At 15.6% G+C, this 16,043-nt stretch overlaps 5 protein-coding genes across 5 annotated transcripts; 3 read left to right on the top strand and 2 right to left on the bottom strand.

Moving 5' to 3' along the window:
* Nucleotides 1–973: 973 nt before the first annotated feature.
* On the top strand, nt 974–2,233 carry PADL01_0613100 (endonuclease III homologue, putative; the record flags this gene model as incomplete). The annotated part of the gene is made up of 1 exon (XM_028680861.1): nt 974–2,233. One exon carries the CDS (start codon nt 974–976, stop codon nt 2,231–2,233), a length of 1,260 nt encoding a protein of 419 aa, XP_028537296.1.
* Nucleotides 2,234–3,323: 1,090 nt separating this feature from the next.
* Nucleotides 3,324–5,089, bottom strand: PADL01_0613000 (conserved Plasmodium protein, unknown function; the record flags this gene model as incomplete). Its single annotated transcript, XM_028680860.1, has 2 exons — nt 3,324–3,381; nt 3,480–5,089. 2 exons carry the CDS (start codon nt 5,087–5,089, stop codon nt 3,324–3,326), a joined length of 1,668 nt encoding a protein of 555 aa, XP_028537295.1.
* Nucleotides 5,090–6,469: 1,380 nt separating this feature from the next.
* On the top strand, nt 6,470–8,260 carry PADL01_0612900 (conserved Plasmodium protein, unknown function; the record flags this gene model as incomplete). The annotated part of the gene is made up of 1 exon (XM_028680858.1): nt 6,470–8,260. The coding sequence occupies one exon, from the start codon at nt 6,470–6,472 to the stop codon at nt 8,258–8,260; it is 1,791 nt and encodes a 596-aa protein (XP_028537294.1).
* Nucleotides 8,261–9,891: 1,631 nt separating this feature from the next.
* PADL01_0612800 (60S ribosomal protein L19) lies at nt 9,892–10,906 on the top strand (the record flags this gene model as incomplete). The annotated part of the gene is made up of 3 exons (XM_028680857.1): nt 9,892–9,894; nt 10,098–10,203; nt 10,467–10,906. 3 exons carry the CDS (start codon nt 9,892–9,894, stop codon nt 10,904–10,906), a joined length of 549 nt encoding a protein of 182 aa, XP_028537293.1.
* An 835-nt stretch (nt 10,907–11,741) lies between these two features.
* PADL01_0612700 (conserved protein, unknown function) lies at nt 11,742–12,509 on the bottom strand (the record flags this gene model as incomplete). The annotated part of the gene is made up of 1 exon (XM_028680856.1): nt 11,742–12,509. The coding sequence occupies one exon, from the start codon at nt 12,507–12,509 to the stop codon at nt 11,742–11,744; it is 768 nt and encodes a 255-aa protein (XP_028537292.1).
* Between the last annotated feature and the right edge of the window lie 3,534 nt (nt 12,510–16,043).

Below are 16,043 nucleotides of genomic sequence, written 5' to 3'. Positions count from 1 at the left end.
TAGAATTATATTAATTATACTTATATACTTGCAACAGTTCAAAAAAAAAAAAAAAAAAAAAAAAAAAAGAGTACAAGTGTGATGATACAAATTGAATAAATGAATGAATGAATGAATCATGTTAAAATATTTATTCAAAAATAAAAAAAATACATACATATAAAATATATATATATATATTTATTCCATATATGAAACAAAAATATATATATTTTAATATTGAAAAAAAAAAGAAACAACTTACAAAAACATAATAGTAATTAAAATGGATAATAATAAAAAAAAATTGTTTATTTAAAAATTTTCAAATTTTCAAAATTTCAAAATATATTGTCTTTTTTTTTTTTTAAATATAAAATTAAAATTAAAAGGAAAGACAATTCTGTTTCCCCATTATAATATTATTATATTAAATATATATGATTATATAAAAATAAATAAATAAATATATATATATATATTAATAAATTTTAAAAAACAATTTCACAAAAAAAAATAAAATAAAAATAAAAATAAAAATAAAAATAAAAACATATATATATATATATATATATATATATATATATATATTATATATATATATTTTTTTTATATGGTAAAAAATCTAAGAAATATTTTAATTATATACCCCATACGGAAAAAATGTAACACATGTTCATTTAAATAATATATTATAAAATTTCTCATATGAAATATAATTATGTAATTCTTATTCCTTTTTTTTAGTAAAAAAAAAAAAAAAAAAAAAAAAACCTCTTTGTAGATAATTCCTTTTTAAAAAAAGAATAAAATATAATGTTTGTCATTATTGATATATAATTAATAAATATATATTTATATAAATATATTTACTTTCCATTTCAACAAAAAAAAAAAAAAAAAAAAATGTCATTTAAAATAAGTTTATAATTTTTATTTTAATTCAATTTTATTTTTTAAAATGTCTCTTTTTATCATTATCTTTTAAATTTACATGAAATTATTTCCTTATCTTAACAAAATATGCGTATTAAACTTATATTTTCTAAAGATGGAGAAACCATCAATGTATTTTAGGAATAATAAAATAAAAAAAATACAAATACAATATGAAGAAAGAGAAAAAAATGATCATATGAAAAATTTTACCTTAGATGAAAAACAAGAAAATAATGATATAATAATATATAAAATTAATATTAAAAATGAACAAAATTCTTATCCTTCAAACGATGAGATAAAATCACATTTTAATGATAAACCACATGACGTTAATGTATATAACAACATTAATATAAACAAAAAGGAAAATAAAAAAGAATATATGAATCATTCATTATTAAATAAAAGAAAAGTTAAAACAGAATATGTCATAAAACACAAACAAATTAAAAGAGAAAAAGATGAAACAGTTTTAGAAGAGTATATTAAACATATGGAGGAGTTAAAGAAAAAGACAAACAAAAATAAGAATGTTAAAAATGAAAAAAGTAAAGATGATAAAACAAATATAAATTTAAAAAATATAGATGAAAAACTTGTCGAATTTAAAAGGGCACATTTTTTGTTAACATATAATAAATTAAAAGAAATGAGAAAAGATATTATTGCTCCTGTAGATAAATATGGATGTGATAAATTAAGTGAAAAAACAAATGACATAAAAGTATTCAGGTTTCAAACATTAATTTCATGTATGCTCTCATCAAGAACAAAAGATGAAGTGACTGCAATGGTAATGGATAAATTAAAAAAACACGGATTAACTGTTCATAATATTTTAAATACAACAGAAGAACAATTGAAAAAATTAATTTATGGTATTGGATTTTATAATGTAAAAGCGAAACAAATTTTGCAAATTTGTCACATTTTAAAAAATAAATATAATTCAGATATTCCACATACATATGAAGAATTAAAAAATTTGCCAGGTATAGGAGAAAAAATCGCACAACTCATTTTACAAACCGCATTAAATAAACATGAAGGAATAGCAGTGGATATACATGTACACAGAATAGCTAACCGATTAAATTGGGTAAATTCTAAAAATGAGCTAGATACACAAATGAAATTAAAAAGTTATGTACAGAAGGAATTGTGGTCAGAAATAAATCACGCTCTCGTGGGATTTGGTCAGGTTATTTGTAAGGGAAAAAAACCTTTATGTGAAAAATGTACACTTACAAACCATTGTCAGTATTATCAAGATACCTCAACCAAACAGGAAAATAAATCAAAAAAAATTTAAATGAATAAATATAAATATAAATAAATATAAATATAAATAAATATAAATATAAATAAATATAAATATAAATAAATGCATTTGTATGCATTTTTTTTTTTTTTTTCACCCTTTTTTTATTATTCATTTTGTCTTTTAATTATATTATTATTTTTATAGTAACGCATTATATTTTTATTTTTTCATTTATCATAAAATTTAAAAGAAGAGCTTTTTGTATACCTATTTTGTTATGAACAGTTCATAATATTACTACATATTCATAAAAAGGTTGTACATAATATTTTTCTTTTTTTTTTTTAGTTAGTTGGCTAGCTAATTGTCTTTTTACCAAAAAAAAGAAAAACATATATATATAATATATATATATATATATATATATATATATATGTATATATATCCACATTGTATACACATAACATATACACATATATATATTTTTATTTTTATTTTTATTTTTTTAATTCATTGAATATTTGTAATCCTTTCTTTTAATATTGATGTTATAAAATAATTAAAATATTTATAATGTATTTTCATGATTGAATAAATATGTTTATTTATATATAATCGAATTTAAGTTTTTTTTTTTTTTTTTTTCTACAAATTGTCAAATTTTTTAATATATTAATTAAAAAAAATGAAGTAAACATATGCATAAATAAATAATATTGAAACACACAAAAAAATAAAAATTAAGTAAAAAAAAAAAAAAAAAAAAATTTTAATAAATATATAAATTTAAAATTACACAACATGTCATAGAGATAGTATGTTTCTCAAACGTAACAAAAAAATAAAATAAAAAAAAAATAAAATAATAAAAAAAAAGAATAATACATATATGTATATATATATGTGAATAATATCTTCCGTATATATATAAATTTTCTATGTGCTTAAAAAATTATTATAAAAAATACATTGTATGGTTAGGATGGCAGAAAATTATTATTTACAAGAAGAAAAATAATAGAAAAAAAAAAAGAAACAGAAACAGAAAAGATATTATATCTTTATATATATATATATATTAATAATATATATTTCATTTTTGTAAATATAAATATTCAAATACAACAATTTTATAAGTTTACTGTTTTGCTAGTGATAAGGCACGCCATCCGGGGAGTATCCATATTTTTAAATTACTATAAGAAAGAAAAAATAAAATACATATAATATTACATAATATATATATATATATATATATTTTTACATATATTTCTTTTTTTTTTTTTGAGCTTACTTGAACTTTTTGATTTGTTCATACATCTCAAAAGATATAAACAAATCATTACTCCATAGACAGTACAAAGAATTTAAATGATTTTTTTGTAAGATGTAAATAAGTTCATCTCCCTCCTCTTTATTAATATCATATACATATTCTTTTCTTTCGTTTAATATTTTTCTGAATTTTTCATTATTTAAATAATCGATAGGTTTTTGTTCATTTCTGAAATATAAACCTAGTTGTATAAGTCTGATATTATTTTGTTTCATTTTTTCTATAAAAGAAGTAAATATGATAATACTTTGTGATCTATTTAATTTATTAGAATATACAAGTTTACTGATAATAATATCTTTTAAATTATTAAATTTTCCTACAAAACATAAAAGTTCTTCTCCTTTTAATTCTACATCAATAATAAGTCTTTCTAAACATTCAAAATTGTTAGAGATATTCAAAGTTTTTGATGACCATATTTTTTTACTTTGTATAATATGAAGATACTTTTCTATAATTTCATTTTTTTTTTTCTCTTTGTTTTTTTTTTCTAAATATTTTTGATAATAATTATTTTGTAAAACAAGATCATTCAATTCAAAACTACAATCAATATGTTCATAAGAAAATGGAGTGTATTCTTTATCTATAGAACTATGTGTTGGTGTATTTGATTCTTCATTATTATTAATGTTATCATCACACAGATTATTATGAATATCGTTATAATGATTAGTATTATCTAATAATGAATTATAATTATTATGTACATGTTCTATATTTTTTTCTTTTTTTGTGGTAGATGTATGAATTTGTTTATTTATTTTTTTTTTTTTTGTATGTCTTAATATATTTGAGTTATTTTCTTCTTCTATAAGTTCGTCATGAGAAATATTGTGCGTTTGTAAATCATCTTCCTCACTACAATATTCATTACAATTAATAATAATATTATTATTATTATTATTATTGTTATTATTATCATTGTTTTTGTTATTATTTGTTGTAATTTCTTTTTTTTGAGAGAACTGATTTTTTTTTTTTCTTTTATGCATGTCTTGCCTATTATTATTCTTTAAATATTTGCAGTTTAACAAATTTGATACTATAGGATGTACGCCTTCATATATAAAGTTTGTATTTTTTTTTCTGAAATATAATCTTAAATCTTTTAATTTATTAAAATGTTTAAAAATAAAATTTATGACCATTTCTACAGTTTGATCTCCAGTAATAGACATAGATAAAGAAAAAGTATTTAAAAAAAGTTTATTATATTTATTAAAAAAATTAAATAAATCAACATTAAGAAAACGGAAATCAACACTTATCCATGCATACTTTGTATGGAATGCTTGATAAAAAGATTTATTTAATAATTTATATTTCCATCTATCTGTAAATGTTAAGAATGATAATATATGACAAATAATATCACTATTTTTAAATATATTATATTCTTTCGGATATCTTTTTAAAGAACTTATATATTCAAGTTTATTTATTTTATAATCATAACATTCATTTGAATTCATAATATATGATATACTTTTAGGTGTAGAAAGAGGAGTGCAATTATTAAATATACACTCGTTGTCTAAATGATGTTTTTTATTCACTTTCATATTCAATCACTTATTTTGATATATACCTTAACAGATATTATTCATACACATAAAAATTAAAAATTAAAAATAAATATATACATATATAAATAAATTCATATATATAATATATTTATTTATTTATTTCTCTCTATATATATATACTTATATGTCACCATAAGTTATATAAATATACAGTAACCCTTTTGTATTTTTTTTTTTTTTTTTTTTTTTTTTTTAAAATAGTTTATATAATATTCAAAGAATACATATAAACAATCGCTTCTTCAAAATGGTATATAATAGAAGATGTTATAATTTAAAAAATATACATAATATATATATATAATTAATATTTTTATATAATTAATATTTTTATATAATTAATATTTTTATATAATTAATATTTTTATATATGTGTATTTTTTTCTTTTTATAATATACATTTATATATTTTCCTCTTTTGTCTGCAAATTCAAAAAAAACATCAATTTGGTGTGGTAAAAAAAAATCATGAAAAAATGAAGAAAAAAAAAAAAAAAAATAATAAAACAGAAAATATACAAATATACAAATATAAATAATTAGATTATTATTTAAAAATATATTCCTTTTATATATATTTTTTTTTTTTTTTTTTATATTTATAAATAACTATAAAAACATTTTTTTTATAAAAAAATATATAAAATAAATGAAAACATCATCTATTATTTTTTGAGAAAAAATTTCAACTGCACCTTATTACCTGTGTGTGTTTTTATAAATTAAATAATATGCACGTTATAAATACATTAATGTAAATATATATATATATATATATATATATATATAAATACAGGAATATATCTTTTATTATTTAATATAGATTAATGATAATATAAAATAAATAAATAAATATATTATATATATATATATAATAATATATATACATTAATATTTATGTGTATGTATTCATATGCAGACAGTATAGTATACTCCTTTTTGAGTTTGCGGCAAATCTTATGAATATAAAAAAAAAAAAAAAAAAAAAAATGTATGATTTTTTAAGAAGACATATTAAAAAATCTATGTAATATTATTATATGTGTATATTAAAAGAAATATTTAATATATACATATAATAAAAAATATATATATATCCTTTAAGTTGTATTTATAAGTATTACACAAACATAAATATATATATATATATATAAATATATATATATAAATATATATATATAAATATATTTATATATTTATGTATATGCTCGTAAAATACTCATATAATGCGTACACTTCCTTTTGATATCCATATTTGAATTATTGTCTATTAATATATATATATATATATATATATTTTTTTTTTGTTATGAATATATTAAATATATAGATATATAAATCAAAATAAATTCAATCATGATAGAAAAAGAGATTTTCTCTCTTCCAATAAAGGATAATATAAAAACTTACATGTACTGTAAAAATAATAATTTCAATAATTTAGTAGGGTTATATATAGAAAAAAAAATGTTCTATATTAATATCATTTTGAGTAAACAATATAATGAAGAAAAAAAAAATATTCGAAAAAAAGAAAAAAAATTAGATACAGAAAATAGAAACAAATTCAAATTGTATTATATAGATAATGATGAAAAAATATTTATTGATCAAAAGGTTGAAGATAACTTTATATCTGAAAATAAAAATGTATGTGATGATAAAGAAGAATATATGAACAATATATTTGTAAATTATATTCCTTTATTATGGAATTTGAATTTTTTGTTTTTTTTTAAAATATATATTCATAATGTTTTAAGTAATATTCATATATGTATAGATGATAGACCGAATGAAACATTTTTTGAGTTTTATCATATCTTTAAAAATAAAAAAAAAAAAATCTATCAAGATAATTCAGATGAGAATATGACTGACATATACTGTGATGTTTCACAACAATCTGGAGATAGTGATTACAATTATTTTTATGAGAAAGCTAATGAATTTAATTATTTAGAAGATGAAGAATTTATTGATGAAAATGAAGAGGAAAAGAAATACTTGATGTCACAAGAAAATAATAACAATATATCTTATAATAATGATTATATTTGTAATAATGATATTATAAATATAAATGATAATTATAATAACGAAGATAATAAGAACTACATAGAAGAAACATATAATTATGATATATGTAATATAAAAAAACATTCTTATAAAAAAAAAAGTTTATATTCAATACATAATAATCATAATAGTAATGATTTTAATCATATATCATATGAAAAAAGACATTCAAATATATCAATTGATGAAGATAAAAAAAAAAGAAAAGAAAAAAGATTTAAAAAATATTTATGTCAAAGTTGTAAAAATAAAATTAATCAGAATCTTTTATTTAATAATAATCATGTTTGTTTATTACAAATCTTCTTTTCGAATTTAACAAAAAAAGAATTATTCTTTTGGGCAAGTGTAAAATATTATTTAGAACATTTTCTAGGAAATATTAAATCATATCCTTTTTATAAAGGACATAATTTTTTTGTAGAAACACCATATATTGAAGAAACTGATAATATGATGGATATATCACAAAATATATTACATCATAATTATTTTTATTTTCTTATTCCTCAAAAGAAAAAAAAATATATCCTTTTGCTAAAAAAAGAAAAAAAAACCATCAAGTGTTTATTTGAAAATTCGATCAATTCTTTAAGAATATCAATCAAATATATATTCACTCCAAATGAAAGAAATGATAATAATAATAATAATAATAATAATAACAATGATGATGATAATAACCATAGTTATTATCATTTTTCTTCCATCTTTAAGAGGTTAATTAAAAAATATAAAAAATTTATAAACAAATTCATTTTTAACAACATTATAAATACACAACATAATCTACAATGTAATTATAATAATTCTTATTATAAATCCATTCACAATCATCTTAATCCTATTGTTTTAAAAAATAAAACACAAAAAAATTATGATTTTTCTATCTTAATACATAATATTCATATTGAAATATATGGTTATATTTTTTTACGTAATTATATATTCTTCTTAATTATAATGATCGAATTATATTTATTTATTTTTTTTAATCATATAGGATATACATATACAAATAACACAAATATATTCCTTGAACAACTTTTAAAAAATTTATTTACATAATAAAAAAAATACATACATATATATATATATATATATATATATATATTATATATGTATGTATTTTTTTTATTATTGCTTTTTATTTTTTATTCTTTTTATATCATTCATAAATATTCTGTCCTAAATGCACAATTTTTTATATTACCACATGATTTTTTTCATACTCATAAATATAAATATATACATATATATATATATATATTTTTTTTTTACAATTTTTATCATTATCACTTCTTATTTTAATTTTTATTTATATCAAAAAATCACATATATAAATAAATATTTATATATTCCAATTATATATGAAAAATTATTTTTCATTTTGAAGGGTGCCAAAAAAAAAAAAAAAAAAACAGAAGGGGGTGGAAAGGGGTTTTTGTATTTTATTATATTATATATATATATATATATATATATATATATATATAGGAGTTTTTAAATATTATAAAAAAATAAAGATATTTTAATAAATTATATAAAATAAAAAAAAAAATAATCTTTAATCAAATTAATCAAAATAAAAAAATATATATATATAAATATATTTATTTTTTTACTTTTTAATTTTTTTTTTTTTTTTTTTTTTGTTTTTCTTATATAAGGCTGTTGAAATATATTATTCCTTAATATAAATAAAATAAAGTGATATATTATTTATTACATATATAATATATATATATTATCAGATTTAATATAAATACCCCTTAATCATTTTTAAGGGTATTTGAAAGAGGACTACTAGTAAAGCAAACAAAGTAATATATATATATATATATATTGGTAATACATTCTAAGCACATAATATTATTCAGTATTATAAATATATAATATTATATTTCACTTTCAATATATATATATATAATATTATATAATATTCTACAGCATATTCCTTTTAAAAATAAATAATATATTATTATTATATATATAATAATATTTTATAATTTTATATATACATACTTATATAATACACTTATTATTAATACATTATATAATATATATTATATATATTTATAAATAAAGGGGACCTTCCTTTATATAAAAATTACATATAAACACATAAAAATATATACATAATAAAAATAAATATTTATTATATGTGCTTATATTCATTTCATTATATGTTCAATAATTAAAGTACATATTTAAAAAGAAAAAAATTATAATATATATATATATATAATATATTCATATATATTATATTTTATATATATATTATTTTATATTATTATATCCATATATATTTTATTATTTTCATTTCATATATTATTAAGAATTTTTTTTTCCTTTTTGTTTTTTTTTTCTTTCTTTAAATTATATGAAAATAAAAAAAATAAAAATATGTATTATATATAATATAATATTCTTATGCGATTTTTTTTTTTTTTTTTTATTTTTTGTAGTTTTTATAAAAAGATTATATATTTATATATATTATTTTGAATTAATAATATATATATATATATTATATTATTTAGTTTTAATAATAAATAAAATAACATCTTCAGAAGAAAAACATAAAAAAAAAAAAAAAACTTTTTCCTTAATTAAAAATATTACTATCATTTGAAATTCATTTATTTTAAAAATAAATATCAAACAACATATTTTTATTATTAAAAGTATTTATAAAAATGGTAAGATTGTGATTAAATGAATAAAATATACATAAATTTATGTTTATCTATATATAAGGACTAGTTGTCAAATATGAAATTATCGAATATATTTTTTATATAAGTATTTTATATGTGTAATTTGAACATATATATATATACAAATATTTATATATATATATATTTATTTATGTTTAATCTCTTTTCCTTTTTTTTTTATGTAGTCACTCAAATTACAAAAAAGATTAGCAGCTTCTGTTTTAAAATGTGGAAAGAATAAAATATGGATGGACCCAAATGAAATTAGCGAAATTTCATTAGCTAATTCAAGTATGTCATCAAAAAAAAAAAAAAAAAAAAAAAAAAAAAAAAAAAAAAATTATATATATTATATTTTTATAATAATTACATGAACAAGTCATATTATTCTTATCAACAACAATTTTATTTTTATGAATAAGTCATATTATTTCAATAAATAATAATATTATATATAAATTTATTTTTTACATATATGTGTACGTTTAACCAAAACTGTTCCAATATTATCTATAATATATATATATATATTTTTTTTTCTTATTATTATACAGGGTTTAGCATAAGAAAATTATATAAAGAAGGATTGATTTTAAAAAAGCCACAAAAAGTTCATAGCAGAGCTAGGGTTAGATTATATAAGCTAGCCAAAAGAAAAGGTAGACATATGGGTATCGGTAAAAGAAAGGGTACCAAAAATGCAAGAACAAATCAAAAAACATTATGGATAAAGAGACAACGTGTTCTTAGAAGATTATTAAAAAGATTAAGAGACTCCAAAAAGGTTGATAGACATTTATATCACTCCTTTTATTTAAAATGTAAGGGAAACCAATTTAAAAATAAAAGAACTTTAATTGAAGCCATCCAAAGAGAAAAGAATGAAACATTGAAAAAGAAAGCTATAGCAGATCAATTAGAAGCCAAGAGATTGAAGGCTCAAGTTTTAAGAAATAAGAGAAAATTAAAGAAAGATAAAGAAGTTGTAGCATAAACATAACAAATATATATATATATGAATATATATTTGCATGTATGTATATATAGGTATATTATGTTTTTAGTTTAATAAAAAATATTTTTGATCTTTTTGAAAAGTGAAAAATTATTATTCACTAAAAAAAAAAAATATTTATATATATGTAACTATGTATGATTATTTATAGATTATTTATTTTATATAATATCTTTCCAATATATATATATATATGTATATATGTGTATTTATTCGGTTCTATATTATATATATAAATAATTTTCTATATAAAAAAAAAAAAAAGAAAATACTATATTATATTATATTTTTTATTTAAACTGAAAAATTAAACATTTTTAAAAATTATATTTTCTCTTAAACAAAATGTCTATTATAAAAAGAAAGGAAATGTGTAAAAGAGAATTATAACAAATAATTGAAGCGAAAAATATATATGTATATGTTTGTTTGGTTATTCACTTCAATGATTCTCCTTTCCACCTTTAAAAAAAATTAAATCTTAATATATGCTAAATAACAATTAATTATATATTATGAAAAAAAAAAAAAAAAAAAAAAAAAAAAAAGTTAAGTTAAGATAAGATAAGATAAGATAAGTGCATAAAATTATTTTGATAAAAATCATATGATTTTTCAACTTATGCATCCACAAAAAAAAAATAAAATAAAATAAAATAAAATAATATGAAATAATATTATATAATATAATATAATATAATGTAGAAAAACAAAAACATAACAAATATTACATATTACATATTATAATTTAAGATTCATATATAATATGTTTCTTTTTAAAATATACATATTTATATACATATAATTCCTGTTATTATATCATATTTGTTTTATATTTCATTAGCATATTTTCTGTCATTAATTTTTTGATTTCATTAAGAACCATATTATTTTTTTTCTTGTATTCTTTTTGTTCATTTTGCAATGTTGATAATTCATTAACATAACTTAGTTGATGTAATTTTCTTTTTTTATTTATATTGTCTATATCATCTTTTAATGTTTTAATATTATTTTGTAAATTGATATCTAAATGATTAAATACTTTCATATGTTCACTCCACATAACTTCTTTATATTTATTCATTAATTCCATATTTATTAAAGCATTATGTGAATTTTCTAAAATAATTTCATATTTTTTTAATGTCTTTTCCCATTCTTCTATATTTTTATTACTTAATACATCATTTTCAATATTATAATGATCAAAGTTCAATTTTTGCATTTTTTGATTTTCTTCACATCGCTTTAATTCATTTTCTATAATAGAGTTATCGTTACTTAAATATGTTATTTTAGGAAGAGGAAAACTTTCTAAATAATTTTTTATCTCGTTATTTTTATGCATTAAATTCATTTCTTCTTCAACTAGCTTTTTTGCATTTTGTTCCAACTCATTGTCATATGAATCAATATAAGGTAATGCATTAACTAAATGATGTAACTCGTTTAATTCATACAGTTTTTTTTTTGTTTTTTTCTTCTCATCTTCTTTAAGTAATTCATTTTCCTTTAATTCTACTAAAGTGCCATCATAATCGTCAGCACCCTTATCGCTTATCTGTTCTTGCATATCCATTGTTTCGTATTTTAAAATGAAATAAAAAAACAAAAAATTATGGAAAAAATATTATGTACATGGGTCAGGAAAAATATAAAAAAAAAAAAAAAATATACATACATATATATATATATATTAATTCATTTGGCTAGCTTATTTTTCTTCTTATATATACATATATATTAAAGTAGCTATTTTTTTTTTTTTTTTAATCAGGTATATATTATTTTCCTATTTACCACTTAATTTATGTATGTAGCCAATTATGTTTCCAAACTAGCCAACAAAAATTAAATACATAAAAAAAAAAAAAAAAAAAAAAAAAAAAACACATACATATATAAATATATATATATATATATATATATATATATATATTTATTTATTTATTTATTTCTATTATTATTTTGTTCTTCCAATTTAATATTTCCAATAATATGTTACAACTTATTTTACATTAGAGGTACATATAAATTCATTTTTGATTTTTTTCTGTTTATTGGTTTTGTTTTGTTTTCCTTTGTTTTTTTTGTAATATATCTATAAGTGGTGTATAAAATAAAATAATCATTCAGAATACACAATATAAAAATAACAAATAATAAAAATGGATTATATATAATTATATATACATATATAATTTTTAAATCTATATATTTTTTAATATATCTATGAAAATTAATTTACGAAAAATAAAAGAAATAACATTATTCTATAATATATATAATAAAATTAGTTTTGAAAAAATATATATACAAAAGAAGGATTTGTATTATTGGTTTCATAAAATAAAATAAATTTAATCAACAAATTATATCTTTAAAAAAATATACTTATATGAATATATATAAATATATATATATATATATAATACCCGAAGAAAAAAATAACATATTGTATTTTTTTTTTTTTTTTTTTTAAATGTTTTAAAAATGAATAATATAAGGGTTATATTAATATATATATATATGTATATATTACATAATATGTTGAATTTTTATTACTTATTATTTATTATGACACTTTATTATGTCCTCCATGTTTTATAAAAAAAAAATAAGAAAAAATAAAATAGAAAAAAAGCCTAAATATTTTAATATAAAGAAAATTATAACAGAGTAGCTTCTTATTATAAAAAAAAAAAAAATATATAAATATTATATATATATATTAAACTTATTTCAGTGACTCCATATTTATATGTCATGTATGTAAATCTCCTTTTATATTTATTTCTATATTTTTATTTTTATTTTTTGAAAAAATTAAAGATAATATATATTTCATATACATAGATGATAATTCTCTCATATCAAACAACAACAAAAAATAAAAATAAAAATAAAAGAATTACACATAAAATGAACCTCCTTTTTTTGTAAAAACATCACATGTTGTTATGGTAGAAAAAAAAAATATATTTTTTTTTATGAGTATATTAAAATAATTATACATATATATATATTTTATTTTAATGCCTTATTTATATATACATTCTTTTTTCATTCACAATCAGAATAAATAAATTAATAAAAAAAAAAAAAAAAAAATTATAATTATAAAAAAAAAAATTTGTCGAAAAGTATTTTAATAAAATAAACGATAAGTATTAAACATAGAAAAGTGAATTTTAAATATATATATTATATATATATATATATATATATATATATATTTATATATATATTTTTTTTTTTCAAGTGTAAATAAAAAATGAAAGAATCGTGCTGGAAAAATAAAGAAAACGTATTTATAATATTATATCTATCCTTTCTAAATATATAAAAAATATTAATATATGAATAAGTAAATATATATATTATACTTTTACACAATATTATTATAAATAATATAATAATAAAATTATCATATATATATATATATATATAATATTTATATTTATTCTTATATGCATTAGTTTTATATTATACACATAATATATAATATAGTTAGAAATTTAAGAAAAAAAAAAGGAAATTTTTTTCTTTCAATTTTTTTTAAATATTATTATGTACGTATATAATAAATATTTATACATATATATATAATATATATAGAGAATATAATAAGTTATTTATATTATATGATAAATGCGTAATTTTTTATATGTATTTATAAAATCTTTCTTTTTATTATTGTTATATATATGTAAATATATAAATATATATTTTTTTTATTATTATCCGGAAAATCAATTTTTTTAATTTTTGTTTTTGCAAAAAAGTAGAAAATTATAAAAACCTAAAAGAAAATAAAGAAATTAAAGAATAAAACAAAAAAAAAACATTTTTAATTGTAATTATCTAAAAAATAGAACATTCCCAAAAAAATAATAATTAAAAAATAAATAAATAAAAATTTTGTTTCAAATATAATATATTTATGATCATATTATATATATATATATATTTTTTTTTTTTTTTTCCTTCATAAATGTAATATTTATACATATTAAGATATGTATATTAAAATATACAAAATATATTTTTTATATATAACAAATATTTTATATTTTTAATATAAATATAATATTAGTTATAAGCTTTATATATATATATTTTTTTATGAATATATAAAAAAAAAAAAAAAAAAAAACACAAGGTGGAAAAAAACCAATTCAAATGTGAAATAAAATATAATAATAATAATATATATAATATATATAATATATATATATTATTATATTCTTTTATATAATAATTATCATTATAATATTTTTATAAAGGATAATTCTTAAAAAAAAAAAAAAAGAAAAAAGTGTATTCCCTACTGTGTAATTATTATTTTATTTATATATATAAAAAAAATAATTTTAAAATAATATATTACATATATAAGAAAAATAAAATAATTTGAGTGGTATATAAAAGTGTATTAGAATGTAGTTTATGCATACATATATCATTAAATAAATATAAAAATACGAAGTGTATTAAAATAAAATATTTATATGTACATATTATAATATATATATATATATATGTATGTATGATATTTATTTTAAGCAAAATAGGAATATATATTTTTTTTTTAATAAATATTTTATATGTTTATTATATATATATAATATATATATTGTTTCATATTACCATTTTGATTAACATTTTAATTTTTTTAATTTTTATGGAATTTTTTTTTTTTTTTTTTTTTTATTCTTTAATAATTACTATAAAATAGTATGATATAAGACTATGTATATTTTAAAAGCAAAAAAAGATATTTCATGATAATAAATAAAATATATATATATATATATGTATATATAATTATATATGTGTGATATATATATATTTATATATGTGATTATTTATTATTTCTTAAGAATACATTTAATATATGAATTTTGCTACATTTTGAAATATATTATATATATATATATATAATATATGTGTGCATATATGTTTATGGCTTATTTCTTTAATTTATTTTTATTTAATATATATAATTATATATATATATATATATTATATTAATATGGTTTTTTTTTAATATGTGTTATTTCTTTTTTATACCTTTTTAAAAAAGGCCATATTTTAATTATATATATTTATA

Source organism: Plasmodium sp. gorilla clade G2, assembly GCF_900097015.1.
Source record: "Plasmodium sp. gorilla clade G2 genome assembly, chromosome: 6".
Lineage (NCBI taxonomy): Eukaryota > Apicomplexa > Aconoidasida > Haemosporida > Plasmodiidae > Plasmodium > Plasmodium adleri (nom. inval.).
The sequence above is the reverse complement of the archived record's forward strand: the minus strand, read 5'-3'. Positions and strand labels throughout refer to the sequence as shown.